At 35.5% G+C, this 18517-nt stretch overlaps 1 protein-coding gene across 2 annotated transcripts in view; it reads left to right on the top strand.

The window, feature by feature from the left end:
* Positions 1 to 18517, top strand: part of TRPM3 (transient receptor potential cation channel subfamily M member 3) — a 400218-nt gene that overhangs the window by 250954 nt on the left and 130747 nt on the right. For both annotated transcript variants that reach the window (XM_021381082.1, XM_021381081.1), the window contains exons 2-4: positions 6903 to 6982; positions 7838 to 8042; positions 16155 to 16368. In XM_021381082.1, the coding sequence (XP_021236757.1) occupies positions 6903 to 6982; positions 7838 to 8042; positions 16155 to 16368 (499 nt within the window). The remainder of the gene's footprint in view (positions 1 to 6902; positions 6983 to 7837; positions 8043 to 16154; positions 16369 to 18517) is intronic.

The raw sequence follows: 18517 nt of genomic DNA, 5'->3' as shown, positions 1-18517 counted from the left end.
TTGGACTGTTATTGCTTAAAAAGATTTATTTATTTATTCACATAATTTTATCCTCATGGCAAATTTGGTAAAATATTAAACATTTCTCCAATGAAACATCATAAATTAAGTCAGTAGGCTTAATTCTTTTGCCCAGATGCCAGTACCCATAAGAAAGCAAGAGAGAACATTTTAAATGTATTCATTATATTAAATCCTTCATTTTAATCAGTTTTTCTCTAGAATTTCCCCCTTCAACTTCCACGGACTTCCCTGGTCTTGAAGAAGTCTGTGAGAGCTTGGATGTCTCACCAGTTCTTGCTTATTTTTGAAAATTTTTTAATCTTTCCACTTATTTATCCAATAGCATGGTAATGATGCTTGATCATGTATGCTTGGTGTATATAATATTTTTAAAAGACACAAAGCATGAATACATATTTGCTACCAAAGACATACACTTTTCCATTAATTTCTACTAAGAATGGCAGATAGAATGCTTAAAATTATGATCTATTGAATGAAAAGTTCCTGATAATTGTTTCTTCTAAGCACAGTATAAAAATTGCATCTAATAAATAATGAAAAAATTCAGTTCTGTAACATCAGTCTGTAGTAATAAATGACTGCATTCTATGTCCTCCCACTCTGTACTGAATACTGCTTGATTTTCAAGACAGTTCAGCATTGTTCTTGGAACAACTCTGATGATGTTCGTGGAATCAGAAGAACAAACTGCATATAGATGCAGCTCTGTTTGTCTAAGACCTGATGGACAGCCTCGAAGATGCCACTAGTAATATACATCTCCTAGAAACTGAAACATTTTGGGCAATCTAATGATCCATATAGCTTATTGTGCAGTGAGGTCAAATCACAATACTTCAAGCTAGACATAGAAATGATTATATTGCTTATAATTGAAATGAGGGGTAGACGTTTGGCTTTAGCACCATTAGTAACAAGTCTGTATTGGAGCATTGCCATCCTTTCCACTAACCTAGCTATAAAAGTTTATTGATAAAGGGTCCTTACTCAGAGTCAGTGAGATTTCCACAAGTGCCTTTTTAATTAATGCACGCTAATCGCATTGGCTTGCAATAGAACTTCAGTCACCAGATGCTCCTGCAAATACTGTCTGTAATTTATTTCCGTAATACTCCACTACCTGTCCAGCTGTTCTGCCCCACTGAAAGGTAGAGAAAAGCTTGTAACACTTCTCTTGCTCCAAACCTGTTTTATAACCTGGTTAATTGGAGATTAAGAAAGTTGGGAAGCAGAGGGTTAGAACTCACTCCACTTCTGCCCTACTAAAAAAATCAAGGAAATCTAAAATTACAGAATCACAGAATTACAGAATTGTAGGGTTCGGAACGGACCTCTAGGGGTCATCAAGTCCAACCATCCTGCTAAGGCAGATTCCCTACAGTAGGCTGCACAGGAAAGTGTCCAGGGGGGTTTTGAGTATATCTCCACAGAAGGAGACTCTGCAACCTCTTTGGGCAGCCTGTTGCAGTGCTCTGTCAGCCTCACACTAAACATATGTTCTTCTTCATGTTTGTATGGAACTTCCTGTGTGTTTCTGCCCACTGCTCCTTGTCCTAATGCTTCATGCCACCGAAAAGAGTCTGCCCCCATGGGCTTGATTCCTGCCCTTTAGATGTTTATAAACAGGGATGAGATCCCTTCTCAGCCTTCTCTTCTCCAGGCTGAACAGTCCCAGATCTCTCAACCTTTCCTTGTTCAGGAGATGCTCCAGGCCCTCGATCATCTTTTTCACCCTCTGTTGTACTCTCTCCAATAGTTCTGTTTTTTGAACTGAGGAGCCCAGAACTGGATATGGTATTCCAGATGTGGCCTCTCCAGGGCAGAGCAGAGAGTACTCTTTTTTAAAGTAGCTTTAATTCGGAGGTCAGCAGTTAAGCATTCCAGCTACAATATATGTTAAATATACTAGAGTTTATTTTCCTGAAGAAATTATTTCCTTTATTCATTTCTAATATTTGTTTTCCTGCATAAGGAGTCAGTACTGAACTCATTGCTAACTACTACTTCAGAGTTTGTTTAGTTTACAGTGATCTGGGTTGAATATGTTAATAATGTGTAAGTTTATAGGGTTAAATGTGAAGCATCCACTTCTCTGAGAGCTCTGTCCATCTTATAGGTCACACCATACAGGAAAATATACTATCTTTGCTTTAAATAAACTGTCTTTGCTTACTGTTTATTGCTTTACTACTCATCAAAATAGAGGTGTTTCTATGGAATTAGTATTTTCATCACCAAAGAGAGTTATAATAAGCGTCTTTAAAGGGACCATGACAAAGACAGTCGTACTTTCCTGCAACATCAATGGCATATACAGACAGCATCCTGAATGGTGCCACTTAGTGATATACGCAAATGAATTCCTTGTGTTAATTTCTAAAGTGAAAAGAAGATGTGTCTACCCCAAGCATTTCACTTCAAAGTTGAATTTGAATTTTTGCTCAGTTATCCAAATTATCTGAAGTCCTTTCTTTCCTCCCCTCTTGTTTTCTCTACCCTCCCAGCCAAACCCAACTCCTTTGTGTTAAAATGCTGGCAATTTTTTTTTGCTGACTCCCCAGTTACATTCTCTACCTCACTGTGTGAGCTGTGTTCCTGACACTGCAACTTCCTCTGCCTTTGTCATTCTACACAAACCATCTTTGATCTGATTCTGTGCTCAAAAGATCGGCCAGGATGTTCTTGGAAGCATTTCATTCGCTGTTGCTCTGTGATGTGCAGTAGACAAGTCTCGTGGATCGTAGTATTGTTGGAGCAGTGCGTGTCTACATATATATATAGGTTGTTGCAAAAGTAATGCCTTCTCCTTGTTTCCATGGAATCCACAGCAGATACAAAGAGCACAATAACAATTTGATAGAGCAAATTATCAGCTACAAAACACCACTTTTCAATTTGCATCAAATTCTAAACTTACACCACCATACATCTACTCAGCTTGACCCATTCTGGGTCCGTAAGAGCTCATGCAGGATATTTTAATGCTTGTATTTATCTGTGTAATAGGTGGACAGTGTGTTTTATATGTGTCAGATGGAAATCTCACTGAAAAGGAGCAGAGGACATGTATCTATATGGAGTTGATAGCACATGGATACAGTAAAGAATTAACCCCTGAATTTTCAAATGTTCAAGTTATATTTTATATTACTGATTTTTAATTAAGCTGAAAGCAATGCAGTTGCTGATATCTGAAAGACAAAGATTTATGTTTATAACTTTCTGAAAAGTTACGTTCATTACAGTACAGCAAATGTGGTGAGAAACAGCGACAACCCTCAGCTTCCCTGGAAAAATGCCATTGTTGATTAATCATAATATATTTCAGCTGCGTATGGATTTCTGAGTTACCCTGTAAACACACTGCTTTCATTCTTTGGAGATTAACAATCTCTCTTGTGTGCTCAGGTTCCCTCTAGCTTAGTACACTGTTTCTTTTGAAGGATTTATTTTCCTGGGTTGAACTTTAAGGACTTGGAGCACCTTATCACACTTTTATAAGCTTGCTTTCTGAGGGGGAACGACAAGGGGAAAAAAGCCTGTCACAGCTTGTGCCAGTCAAATCTGAGCTCTCAGGGGATTTGTTTTTCTTTTGGCGTCAGATCAGATGTTCAAATGAAGGGGTGTTTTGGGGCTGTGAGTGCATGTCCAGCAGACCCTTAACAAGGCTAATCCCACAGCAGCACATTGCAAGCAGCTCATGGGCACAAGGGCTCCGTTCTGCTTCTGTCCCTGCAGACAGGCTGAACGCCTTGCTCAGGGAGCAAACGCAAAAGTCTTGCTAGCAATGACCAGCAGCAGCAAAATGTCAACAGCAGAGTTTGCTCTGGGATAGACTTAGACACCAGGCGTGATGACCAGGTAAAAAAGAGGGGGCAAAAATGATCTTCGTGGGATTTTAGGTAGCTGACAGAGGTATTTAACTGAGAGTTCCAAGCTATAAGTGAACTAAATCTGAATATAAATATGGCACGTACTTCAGGAATTCACTATGTACTTTAAATTGTTTTATGAATTAACCTTGAAGGCGTGCTTGTGAAACAACAAATACAGAAGATAAGCTTTTTATTCTACTATTATTGCAAATACTCTACTTTTCTAAAGTTTTTACTGCTTTATTAATTCAAATGATAAACAAGAGCTTAATGCAGACTGTTTGGCTATTGACTTGTTAATTTCCTCAAATTATTCTAATTCCTCTATGAAGTCCCTACTGTAAGTGACAAAATTTATTATACCGCTGAGCCTTGTATTTCATTACAAATGTTTTCCATGACAGAACGATAACTGACATGGAGCAGTAAAACTAGGCGCTTTCATTTTAGTTTGAAAGAACTTTGAAATGAGAAAATCATGTGTTGTGATGCTATAACTCTTATCAGGTAGGATGGTATTTTCTTTGAAATCTAAAACACTAGAAGTCTTTTTCCCTTGACATGAAAAAGGGATTTTTTTAAATCAGGCTATTATTTTTCAGTTCTACATTTGAAGAAGTGTGATGAAGATTCCAATTATGTTAGGCAGAGATGGGTTTCTTTTCTACATAGAGTATGAAAGAGTACAATAACAAATTTAAATTTAACATTTTTATGTTACCTTTCTGCAAATAATTTTGATGTTTAAGTAAATTGAGTATTCATCTTTAAAAATGATTCGTTAGGTCTGTCTAGCAAGTAAATTCACCAAGGTAAACTGCAGAGAAAGGTATGAAATTAATACATTTAATGAAAGGCATTTTTAGGGAGTCTTTGCAACATGAATGAGAATCATGGTATGGGAGTGCTACTTTTGGATGTCAGGAAAAAAAGCATAAAAGCTGTTCATTCTTTCTAAAGATGAAGGATGTCATAAGCATATAGTTATTGCTAAAACAAACATGCAAGAAGATAAATTGGCTTTAGTCTATAAGTGTCATATTTTCATCAAGAAGTTGCTATATATATGCAACAAAGGAGACGCAGTTTCTTAGCATTGCCCCTCCTAAGGCAATGTGGAACACTTTTGTACTTTAGAAACTGAAAGTAGGGGGAAATTTAAACAATAGGTGGCAGATACTGGAAAGAATGTAATTTCATTTGTTAGCATTGCAATGCTAGAATAATAATTCCAACTTCCTTTTTTCTATATAACACACAGTACAATACAATATAATGAGAAAACCCCTAGTTTTCCCACATGGCTTCAAATGTTCAGCAGTAAGAGGGTCGAATAAAGTTCTTGAAGTCCATGCTGAATGTCTTGACAAATCTAGAAAATCAGTTTTTAAGAAGCTTTTCCTTGCTTGAAAAGACTATCAAATTCAAAAATTGTTCAATATAATATACAATGTTGTGATTATTATTACTATAATAATAGAAATTGTTATGGTAATAGTAATAGGCTTGCAAGTATTTAGGAGTTACAATAATTTTGAAATTCAGGGTAATCTTCCTTGTGCATACTACAACTTTTTAGATTTTTCAGAATTTTTATTTAATTGTCCTTTGCTTAAACATGATACAAATCTTGTCCCACATTCTCTAACAGGTTAACTTTCTGTTTGCTACAGTAAGGAAGAACAGTCAAATATGGTTCTATTTAATATTCTTAATAGGCTTCTTTCATTTTCTTCATCTTCCATTCTTGGAAAACATGAAGTCTAGCAGATTTTTCAAATAAAAATGAGAGTTGAGAGAAGATAAAATATTGTTATATAACGTGAGTTATCAGTTTTTAATTCACCATGAGTGAGGTGTAAGGAATGTAGTTATAAATTATTAGTATTGTACTTTATATTACTGGTGTTAAATGACTTCAAGAAATTTCCACAGTTCACAGTGATTTCCAAAAATCCCAGAAACACATGCTTCTGACTTTAAAAATGATAGTAGGCTACAGATCTATCTAACAAAAAGATGACGTAACATACTATGTGTGGAATTTTATAAAGAGAATTTCATATTTCATTTTTTCACAAAAACAAGGTGCTCAGATTTCATTTAAATGTTCTCATTTCACATTACTTAATTCTTAAGTGGCATTTTCATAGTTCCTCTAGTTCTGTTTATGCTATGCAATTAAATAGGTGATTTTATTATTTAAATATATTTTATAAAATCTATTTTTTTTATAATTTTAAAGGAAAATCGCAATTCATCTGCTTATTAAATGAAATAATTTAATAATGGAGACTGTTCTGAGAGAAATTACTTAATTTCCTGAGAGTATTTGGGGCAAGATCATGACGTGGTATTAACTGACACAGCTGCATTGAACTTAGTTTCTTAACTTAAGCAAACTGGTCATCTAACTCTTACTGTATTCTCTTACTTTCTCAAAGCTTTTTGTATTGTGTTTTACAAACAAATCTCTTTTGTTGTTGTTTTTTGTTCTGTTGGAATGTCCACATGTTAAACTATATTTTCCAGCTCTATGTTCCACAGCTGCAATAGTGCCGATACTAAAACATATGGTGCTATCAATTTTATTTTGAGATTTTTTTTGTTTTCTGAGATTCTTTTTTTATTTGAATGTGTCACTATATTTAAAAGTATTTTTTATAAACAGGTGTGATTGCCTCTACTGTGTAGAAAGATAATAATAATTTACAGCTTAATGTAATTCTTCTCCAGTGTTTGCAGTTATGAGAATGTAGCTGACAGGAAAAACGTCAACCAGCTAGTGAATATGAAAAAAAAAAAAAAAAAGACCTTCTCTTAAGTGCTATAGAGAAGGAAACCACAATTTTAATAGAAAATGTTTACTCTGTGCAGCATGTGCACTGCATAACTGCAAAGTCAGCAAGTTTTCTTTTATGTTTTAAAATTTCTCTTCAGTGGTACTGTCAGCTGTGTTTAGCAAACAGAACCTAATGCATTTTCTCTCTCTCTTTTTAGGCACAGAAATCATGGATAGAAAGAGCTTTTTACAAGAGAGAATGCGTTCATATCATACCCAGCACCAAAGACCCCCATAGGTAATTGCATCCTACTTGTATGAAAATGAAGTCAATTACAAGTGTCTTACCCATATGCATGTGTATGTATGTGGATAACAACAGTTTGTAATGCCATATTTAATCATAATTGTTTGAATTAGAGATGGAGAGATGGATTCTTATGAGCACTTTTTCTTTACATTTCAAAACATACTTTATCAAAAAGAGACATGAATGGTCATCAGTGTCTGTGTTTAATTTAGAATCACAGAATTGCTGAGGTTGGAAGTGACCTCTAAGATCATCCAGTCCAAACATCAGTGGATATCACCAATATTTCCCACTAAACCATGTCCCTTGGTACAACATCCAAACCTTTCTTGAACACCACCAGGGACGGTGACGCCACCATCTCCCTGAGCAGCCCATTCCAGAGCCTGACCACTCTCCCAGAGAAGAAGTATTTCCTAACATCCAACTTGAATCTCCCCTGGCGCAACTTGAGGCCATTCCCTCTAGGAATTTCATCTTCATAGTGAAACTTATGGATTTTCAAATATTTGGAACAAAATATTGTCAAAAATATATATATATCAAATGGTGGTGAACTACCAGTTTGAAATACCTGCTAGTGCATGCAAAAGACGATCATTTACCTAATGTCATCAGAGGACATAGAAAATGTTATTGAAATATATGATAATCCAAAGAAAATAAGATTATAGAAAGAAAAGTTAGTATCTGTACTATGTTGATTTGGGATAACAGAAATGGGGTCAGCAGAGTTGAAAGGTTTTTGAACGGGAAGATTTATTGGCTGCTTATTATGTCTTGTTTCCCTGTTCAGTTTATACATGCGTGTGATACTAGATTTCTGTTTGTTTAATATCATAGGTGTTGCTGTGGGCGTCTAATAGGTCAACATGTTGGACTGACTCCGAGTATCTCCGTTATCCAAAATGAGAAAAATGAAAGCAGGCTTACTCGCAATGACATCCAGTCAGAGAAGTGGTCCATCAGCAAGCACACTCAACTCAGCCCAACGGACGCTTTTGGAACCATTGAGTTCCAAGGAGGAGGCCACTCCAATAAAGCCATGGTAATCATGCTTTTCTCTTAGATAAATAATGTTACTAGCTAAAAAAAGAGAAAAAAAAACATTCACAAATAATAAACAGCATTTTGAAGTATTACTTAGTGTAAGAACATACAATACGTTTTTATGTATTGTGTTCCAAAGAACTGGTGAACAGAAGGAAATGTAAAAGCTAGAGGGCATCATGAAAGGGGCTACTTTTATGATAATTAGACATGCTAACATGCAGCTATCTTAATTTTCTTTCAGTCACCCCCATCTTTCCTTTTCTGAATAATTTTTTAATTCATCTGTGGTTTCCCATTGCTGGGTTTGTCTGCAAGGCTGACAAATTTGAAATAGACCTCCAGAGAATTCCTCCAGACATATGTTGAAGGATAAACCAGTTACACTTACTTGTTTATCTTTCAGTGAAATAAGAGGCCTACTAGTGTCTAAGCTAAGAAGTGAGGAATACTTGTTCTACTACAGATTCCTATGAACAAGGAAATCTGTATTATGACTCATTTGTAATACAGTGTTATGAAGTGGATACCAAAGTATGTTAATCTGAATGCATTTTTCCATGATGTGAAAGAGGTTTGCAGTGCCCACGCTAACCTACGCATGCACTTCTACACAGCATTACATGAAAAGAGGAATATATCTGGCTATAGCTAATCTGCAGGACCTATGGCTTTGGGAATTAAAAGCAAGCCTGTATCTAGCATACTGTGGCTAGGACACTGCTCTGGGCAGCCGTGAAGACAGAGCCAAAACCCTCAGGTGTTCTGCAAAATAACCCGCCTAGCACCCCAGTGCTGTTTTCTTTGCCTGAGTGCTTCCTTGCAGAATTCTCAGAACTGCTGTAGTACTGCACTGTGAAGAGCCTGGTGTTTTGCTCAGATATGTATGTGGTGGATGGAGGTGGAAATATTACTTGAGTAGTTGGTTCTGTTCACCTAGATTCATGGATTCTGCTGTTAGAAACCAGAAAACACCGTTGACCCGAGAAGTAAATAGCAAATTATGTCATTTCTCTATATAACTCTCTATAACTACCTGAAGGGAGGCTGTAGTGAGCTGGGGGTCAGCCTCTTCTCTCTTGTAACTAGTGACAGGACGAGGGGGAATGACTTCAAGTTGCGCCAGGGGAGATTTAGGCTGGACATTAGGAAATACTACTTTTCTGAAAGAGTGGTCAGACGCTGGAACAGGCTGCCCAGGGAGGTGGTTGAGTCACCGTCCCTGGAGATGTTCAAGAAACGTTTAGATATAGTGTTGGGAGACATGGTTTAGTGGGGTTGTTGGTGGTAGGTGGATGGTTGGACTAGGTGATCTTGTAGGTCTTTTCCAACCTAGCTAATTCTATGATTCTATGATTCTTTGAAAGTATCATAGACACCTTATGTTCAGTTGATAACTGGTCACCTAGAAATTGGCAAGGCCATTGCTAGAAAGAGAATCTGATTCACCAAATAACATTTAGACTTAACAAAATTGACAACCTCCTTGGCACCAAAATGAAGCAAACTATGCTCTTGGTATCTTCACAAGGACTGGGAACAAAATAGAGTGCTTTTCACCAAAACTGAGATAGATTCAGAGAAGTAGTAACCATCATGCTATTATCTGTATATGATTACATTACTTTAAGCTCTTTATGAGAAAGAGTAATCACTAGAGCTTTCTGAGTGGTATCCTTGAAGAGCTCTTTAAAGCAATAAACTGTCCAAGGCATTTGAAGCAGCTGTGTACTAATTAGGAGTTTAGGTAAGGTGTTGATATTAATTGTGGTACAAGATTTCTGGTCTTCTCTGTAGGGATTCTGGTGCCTATAAGAGAACAAGAGATGCTTCATGGTATATGCCGTGTGCTCAAAGGAATATGCTTGAAGTAAAACTAAGTCAACGTGAACGACAGAAACATCTTGGCAAAGAGTGCAGTCAGGACTTCAAACAAACAAAAATAAAACCATGAAGTATTTAGAAAAGAGAAGACAAGAACAGGTTGAAAATCTCAGATCTAAATAATTAAAAATTCAAGTAAAAATACAGATGAAACATTTATTGCTGGAAAAACTCCGGATTTATCTTAATAGTGCTAGAATCAGGAAGACAGCTATATCTATGATCTATTCATTAAACAACACCTAAAGTGTAGGAACAAAATTCTTCGTAAATTGAATATGTCCTCAAAAGCCCCAGAAATTCAATCATTCTGCTAGTGGGAACAGTGCTTCAAATTAAGCATTTCACTAAAAATCTCAGAAAGGCTGTCCCATTCAGTTACCATCAATAATGTCCAAAGTGCAAATAAGGAGATTTGCAAAACGTTGATGACATGTTTTTTAAACAAATAATATAAATGAATAATTATAACAATTAATTAATTGGTTAATAATAATTTTAATAAAAATTGAACTTTGCTATATAATAATGTGCTTAACACTAAAAATAGTGTGAAGGTGTCCTTATGGTCATACTTCCAGTACCACACATTATTGTAGGGTAGATTTTAGTCAGGGAGCAGGCTAAGTAGTTGTTGCAGTTTTATTAACAGAAGAAAAATGAAACTTCTGTCTCTGGATTTGCTGGATACAAGATCTTTCCTGTAATAAGCAACAAAACTTACCAAATCAAAAGTTTTCTCTTTCCACATTTTAAAACCTAAAAGCAGTAAACCTAGAACATAAATCAGGTGGAGGAGGGAGGGAGGGAAGAATTGGACATGACAGAACATGAAAAATGAATCTTTGTTCTTCTCTAAAAATAAGCTACTTAGTTATTTTCTAATTACTGGATATCAAATATCACTATAGCATAAAAGCTGATTTTTCCTAACAGTCATGTTAAGAAGTAGGTTAATAATATGCCTACTGCCTAAAAGAATAAATCTATAAATGAGCAAGATTTAGCAAGATAACCAAGATCAAGCAAAGCCTCAGGGAAGAACTTTCTTTATTTTAGTTCCTGAAATGGATGCCTATGCCTAAAATTTTTAAGTGTGATAAACACAGAACAGAAGAGCACCATCTTGTTCTGTGTGAAAAGCAAATCTAGTAGCTTTTCCTGAATCAAGGCTACAAGGAATGAGATTGTATTTTGTAGCAGAACCAGTGGTAACCTCGGATTTGTAATTGGGATCTAGTACCTACAGTTAATCCATGCAACAGATGAGTAGATATAAGACTGAGAGGTAATAATTTCCTCCACTGAAAATAATAGAATGAGATTTTATTAATATGAATATGAATGTGATGGAAAATATACATTTTTGCATGTAAAATATACTATTTTACATGTATGCTTGCAAGTTACAAATGCAGTGACAATCTTACAACAGTTGTCACCAGACTATTAAAAATAACATCTCTAGTTGTGAAAAAAGCCCAATTTTAACAGCAAATATAGGTTGGAATGAAACAGTGAAGAGAATTTGGGATTACTATTGCCAGTAGGATTGGCTGTACCATTGATTTTGATTCTGAGAACAAAACAAAAATTCTCAAACAGAATGAATTCTGCTAATACAATTGAGTTGTTAATCTACACAGAGACTACAGTAAGATACTTAAATCAAATTTAAATAGATGAGAGTACAACAGATTATAAACACGTAGCAGAGATTTGATAACATTTTTTAATGAGATCAGTTACTGAAGAGGCCTTTCTTTCAGATTTCCTGTAAATACAGATCCTGCAAAAATTTTAAGGGTTTTAGATTTCTATCAATCATCTCTTACTTTCTTTACAAGTGCCTCATCTCTATAATGTTTAAGAAACACATTTAACAATTATGCTGTTCATGTTTCATTGTTTTTATGGCAGATTCAGAGTTTTGGCAACTGTAAAAAGTTCTCTTCATGTACAGCTGAGAACAGAGAAAGATATGGGGATACACAAACATTTTCAATAGCCTTTGCAATAAATCAGTCAATTTAAAAGAAATAAGAGAGAGAAAAGTGATTAATAAAATCTAATCTGCTTGTATCATTTGGCATCTAGTAGTTAACTATATACTGGCGATTTATTCCCCTGACTCTGAGAGTAATTGTTAAAATAAAATGACAGATTCCATTCCAATTATGGGCAATAATCGGAATGATTTCAAAACAGAGAGATTCTTCTCATTAGTTCACTAGCTTAGGCTATCTTTCTGTGATGCATTTTGCATTGAACCTGTGACCAAATTTAACAAATTCTTAAAATTTAGCATCTGCCCTTCCCTTCCTTAGAGGAAAAAAAAACACTCTTAGATAATATTCTTAAAACTTTAAAATTCCTTTGGTTTTTCAAGGTTACCTAGAGGATGGTTGTTTGAAAAATTTTAGTGAGTTAAATTCTTTCACTGTGCTTTTTAATAACTTCCTCTTAATCAAATCCATTCCAGTAATACCTTTAATATATACAGTAAGAAGCTAGCATGTGTTTGCAGCTGTAGGAGAAATGAAGTTTATTAGTTTTATGGGCTTAATGTTTCTTATGGATCACAGGATCATGAAAGTACAAAAATAGAATTCCAAAGCATATATATTGTTTCTCACTTAGACTTTCTTACATTTGGATTTTTCATACATATACTTTAATAAGGATTTTTAGAAATCAACAACATAACTGTGTATTTTTGCTTTTCAAATGCATTGAGTCTTGACAAAGCTGTGTAAAAAGCACCTTAAAAACCATGAGTGTTGTGAAAATGTTTAGATAATCTTTTAAATCACATAATTCATGTATTAAACAGCAAGCTTTTTTTGTTATACTGAATTTATATTTAAAGGGTATTTAACAGAATTCAAAAATGGTGTTGTACACAGAAAAATGGAGAATAACACAGAAAGGAATCTGTTCAGAGGCCATGTAAATCAGTGATGCTCCTTCCACTGACTGCTTAGTGGAACGTGGAGGAGATCTTCAGATATAAAGAATATTAACTTACAAGGAAATAGTCTGATTTTGGTCAAAGTTACAATTTTGCTGTTGAATGTAGTGGGAATTGGATCAAGCTTATTTTCTGTGAAAGTTACACTTCAAGGGATCAGTCTTTAGCTTGTAGAACTATCTGCAGTGCTGGAATCTTATCTGAGACAGGTGAAATATCCACGCAGTCTTTGCTCGCATAAAAGAGAACCAGAGGAGCAGTGTCGGATTGCCTGCCAGATCACAGAATGTTGTCTGAAGATATTTTCATCGATGAAATAAAATAAAATTCATCTTTATTCTGAATCTTTCTCCTTACAGCGACTCTCTTCTGCTGTTATGCACCATGTACATTCATAAGATGGCTGTTCTTGAGTAACATATTTTTACCACTCAGTAACCTTGACTTCTACCCTAAGACATTGGAGTCCAACTTGCAAACATTTGGCTGTTTGATGGGTAATAGGCATTGTTACTTTTCAGGAAACAATTTGTAAAAAAATGAAACAAGTATTGGCATCAAGAGGTGCCCTTGCTGACAGCCTCAATGATAGTTTTGGGATTGAGTAGGCAAGACAAACATGACGATCTTTCATTTTATGGTCATATATTGAAATCTGTCAAGTCTGTCAGCATATTTACTGGTTCTAAACTGTACTTTTGCTTCCTATCTTGCTGGCACGTAACAACTGAAATGTTACATCATATCCATAAACCACTCCCATAAAGGAGAGATTAAATTAATTGACCGATAGATACACCAGACATAGCTTATTTTACATTTAAATTGTTGATTTGGTCTGTGCATGTTTTAGGTGCCATTGCCCTTCTCAAAAGCTTCTATGACAACAAAGCTCATCAATGATTATTTAAATTTAAATTTACTTGAAAAATATATTTTGGATTCATTTTTGCTTAAATTTCCTCCTTATGAAGAAAATGAATAGAGAATTTTGAATGCAGCATAAAGCACAAAAAAAAATGTAATAAAAGATGCCTAGATGTCAACTAAATACAAGAAAGTACTTATAACTTTGTAATTCAGCATGCAGGTTTATGTTTATTGCAACTCAGAAGTCTTGGTAGATAAAAAATTAAAGATTTTTAGCTATTAATACAGGGGCTATAGAAGGTAGAGACAGTGAAGTCACACATTCTAGGGTATAAAAAGACACTAAAGAATCAAAAAAAAACAGTTACCAGATGGATTATGTGATATACAACTGATGTCATTTATGCTTTCATTTTACTATCAGACAGAACAACGCTGTGGCTTCTGCTTTCCAAAAATTTATTTTTGGCCATTACTGATATGAATTCACTTTGTCTAATTATCTGCTTAAAGCTCACAGTCTGACTTTGCCACAAGCACACTGAGGTAGCAATGAAACTAAAACATAATCTCCATAGTTAGACCAGGAGAGTTTTTTTGTACGCTTTTGAAGGATGATGTCTCTCTGTTAATGCCTGCAGTGTAATGAGTAGTAGCACTTTGCAGGGTCAGTTCTCCCTAGGAACAGAGCAAAGGGAATAAGGATTAAGTCACTTAACATCTCTCCAGTGTGTTAAAACTTTGGCAGCCCCTGAGTCCTAGTCAAACTATTAATCTCACCATTTTATCTGGTCAGTGAGATTTTCCAATGCAGACAGTTGAGTGGGTAGCTGCTGGTGATACAGTTCATGTATAGAAGCTCAACAGTACCATACACTATGCCAAACATCATTACTGTATGCTTTTTGTCTTGTGGCTGTTAAGAATGTGTATGACAACTGTGGAGAACATTACCGATGTACTGGGACAAATGTAGACTCACAAGTTCTTGCTCATCTCTCACTTTGGCTGTGTCTCACTTGCTTTCCACTGGTGATTTGCACAAATGGGCTTCTGCTTCCAGAAATGCTGGAATTGGCTATTCATTCTTTCTTGCAAAGAAACCTGGATATTATTGATTTATTCTGGAAAAAAAAGTCAAGTCTGTATTTTTTAATCTTTCTTACATGAAAGGTGGAAAGATGTCCACCTATCACGTGATTTACTGAAGCAGAACAATCTTATGGCTATAAATATGATTAGACATTATAATAAGGGACAAAATGATTATATATGTGGATATTAGTTGTGGATATATGTGTGTATTAGTTGTCATGCTGCAATGAGTAATGTACGTCTGGGAATTCCTATAGCTGAAAACAAAGGTCTCTGTGTTATGTACCTGATGGCTGCACTGACAACCTATCAAGAGAGAGAACCCTGAAATAACTCTATATGTATTGGTTAAAACAGACATTTGATAGGTGACTGGCTTTTGATAATCTACTTTATTTGATAAAGGAGATATCACATCTTGTAAGCTATAGAAAGGATTAATATCCTCTTTTATAACCCTTCAGTGCTGTATAAAAAAATTCAAAGAAGCATCTGCCATGGCACAAATTTTGTGAAACTATTTGTACATCAGCAATAGAAAGAGTAAGAAGAACCCCAGAGAGAAGGGCTTTTCAGGCAGAGAGAGGTCTGTGTGCAATGTAGTGAGTGGGACTGTAGAGAATTTGAAGTCAGTTGCTACCTTTGAGCACACACACACAGATGGGCATGTTCTCCCTTGGGACAAAATGCTGCAGATGCAACACAGAAGAGCCAATATCTGGAAATGTGTAATTGTGTTTCAGAGTAATTTTAGGGGCCTAGGCTTTGTCAGGCAAATTCCTGAATATGTACAAATTAATGCATAAATCATAAGTCAGCATTCATTCATTTGAAAAGTACCTCTTTTGTATTCTTGCTTGAATAGCCAAACTTATTTCTGTTACTTCTTATGTTTTGAGTGTTTGATTTTGTTAATTTCAAAATAAGATACAAGCAAATTCACAGTTGTGACTGACTACGTGGGATGTTATTGTCGGACTGCTTAACGTTTCCATTTTCTGCATCATTAATTTAAAGATATTTACCTATTAGACATTGCTAAGCATATAGATACAATTCATGATTTCCTGAAAAGATTATCGTCCAGCCTGTAAATTGGAAGTGTTCCTTTATCCCTAGTAGCCTAGTTTTCTACATCTTCAGAAATTACCAACTTTGCAATTAGTTAATGCTTTTGTCATGAAGTTTGCCTTTTTTTTCTGTGTTCTTTTGGGCATAGGTCATATGCATTAGGCATCACTGAGTATAACCAATCTTTTTTTTTCTCTACTCCCGCCCTTGTTTCTGCAGTATGTACGTGTGTCTTTTGACACAAAGCCTGACCTTCTTCTGCACCTGATGACCAAAGAGTGGCAGCTTGAGCTCCCAAAACTTCTCATCTCTGTGCATGGAGGCCTTCAGAACTTTGAACTTCAGCCAAAGCTCAAGCAAGTCTTTGGGAAGGGCCTCATTAAGGCTGCTATGACAACTGGAGCATGGATATTCACTGGAGGAGTAAACACAGGTAACAGCAACCTTGAAATAAAATCACAGAGGCATCTATGAGATTTCATCAGTCTGACAGAAAAAAAATAGGGCTGATAGAATTAGGTAAACATTGCATGTTTCATTTTATTAGTGCTGATGGTACTATGTGTAAACATGAAAATGCCAAGTTTATACCAGTCTGGCAGCTACCAAGGAATACAAGGTTCACTTAAGCGGGAAAAACACACTGGGGAGATGAAAATAAAGCCTCCTGTAAGGCAGTTATATTAGTAGTGAAGACTTGACAAAATCAGCAGTCACCTACAGAGAGAGAATACTAACCAGAAGCTCAAGAAGTCAAACTTGTACTGGATAAAACAGAAAACGTTTTTATCCAGAAAAGATATTTTATTTTCTCTTGTAAGACCATCTGAAGTGCTAACGGAAAAAAATGTGGATGTGATAGAAAACTTTACTGTGAATAAGTATCCCTTTTCCTTTCTTACAAACTTTTATTTTCCTATCACCCCTGGAGCAAGGGAGGCAACATTGTCATTTGTATTCAAAGTCGAATACTGTAACATACCATATGGGCCTTCTAAGAACCCAAGACAGCAGCTGGCTCAATTCTTCTGTGAGACAGCGCATCGGTTTTGGGAATAATCTGCTAAACCTAGTTCCCTAGATAGATAAATGTTGGGAATTAGCTTCCCAGCTACCCTCCCTGCAGGAAACAAGAGGAGGAGAGAGTCAGGAGAAAAGCAGACTTCTGCTAAAGATAAATGCAAAAAGTTTTGAGCCAGGACTGACGTACTAGTCAATTCTTGTCATTCTTATTTGCTGCAGTAACACTGTAATTTATTACTTCAGTAATCCCACAGAGTGTATGGGATCTTACTGTCTATGGAATAGGTTGTAATCACTCTATCATGCATTAGTTTTAATGCATTGGGGATCAAATACTCTGTATTTGAATATGTGTGCTAAATGAGTCTTGGACTTTTAGTTTCCAGGGCACATAAAATGTAAGACAATATTTAGTTTTATCACATCAGTAAAGGAGAAAATCAGGTTAGATTTTGACCTCTGTACTGTGGTAATAATAATTGTGTTAATTGCCAGATACTGTTGTGGTGACAATAGCAAAGACAGATAATTTTTTAATTTAAAAACAAATTAGAAAACTGTAGAAGTTCTACACTCTTTGCAGTGTAAGCACCACATGAACACTGGAAATCATCCTACAGAAATTTTATAAGCAACAACCAAATACAACGTTTGCATTTGGCAAACACATGACTGCATGATACTATTTTTCAAAGCATCATAGTTGTGAATGCCAGAACAGTACAAATAAACCAGAAAAGTCAACATAACTATTGCTGAAAATGATTTTCTTTCATGTAATCAAAAGTGACCTACTCAAAACAGTTAACTTCAGGTTGTGATGTGTTATTATGAAAAGACATAATATTGTGTTCTCGGATACCTCTGGTTGCTACTTCTGAATCAAGCAGCAAAGCTCCAGGTTGCTTCAGGCCTAGGTTTTCAAATTATTCAGGTGAAACTCCAGTGTTTTATCTGTATGTTAAATTGTAAAAAATTAAGATTTTTTCTGTCTAGTAGGTTCTGTTCATATTGAATTTTTACATCAGGTTTCTCTCAGGGAGTGTAATTGAAAAATCCTGAAAAGCTTCCGTCACATTGTGAATCAGTGATGTGCCAGGGATGGAACAAATCTAACTATAAAGCTGATTGGTAAATAACTTCGACAACCTGTTCAGAATATTCATGCTATATTGAAAGTTGATTATCCTAATCAGATATTTTGTATCTATCAGAATATCTTGTACTCTGGGTTATAGTTTAAATTATAGTTGATTGTTTCACGAGGATAGAATGTTTCTTTTTTCTTTTATACCACAGGAAGGAAGCACACGCAAGGACTTAAATGTTTTGTCTCTTTCTTTTTTACATGGTTCATTTAAAGTGCAGATAAGCTTGATTAAAATTGTACCTACTGTGTGACTGTTACACTTACAATCCAGTCATTTTTAAATTCATGGAATGAGAAAAAGAAGCAAACGGGAGAGACTGAGTAACAGATAACAACCACAACAAATCCGCAGGTCTGCCACAGTGCAGCTGCATACAACAGATAAATAAATGGATGGACAGATAGATAA

This window comes from Numida meleagris, chromosome Z (genome assembly GCF_002078875.1).
Source record: "Numida meleagris isolate 19003 breed g44 Domestic line chromosome Z, NumMel1.0, whole genome shotgun sequence".
Taxonomy (NCBI): domain Eukaryota; kingdom Metazoa; phylum Chordata; class Aves; order Galliformes; family Numididae; genus Numida; species Numida meleagris.
Note: the sequence above shows the minus strand (reverse complement) of the source record. Positions and strands in the feature narration are given on the sequence as shown.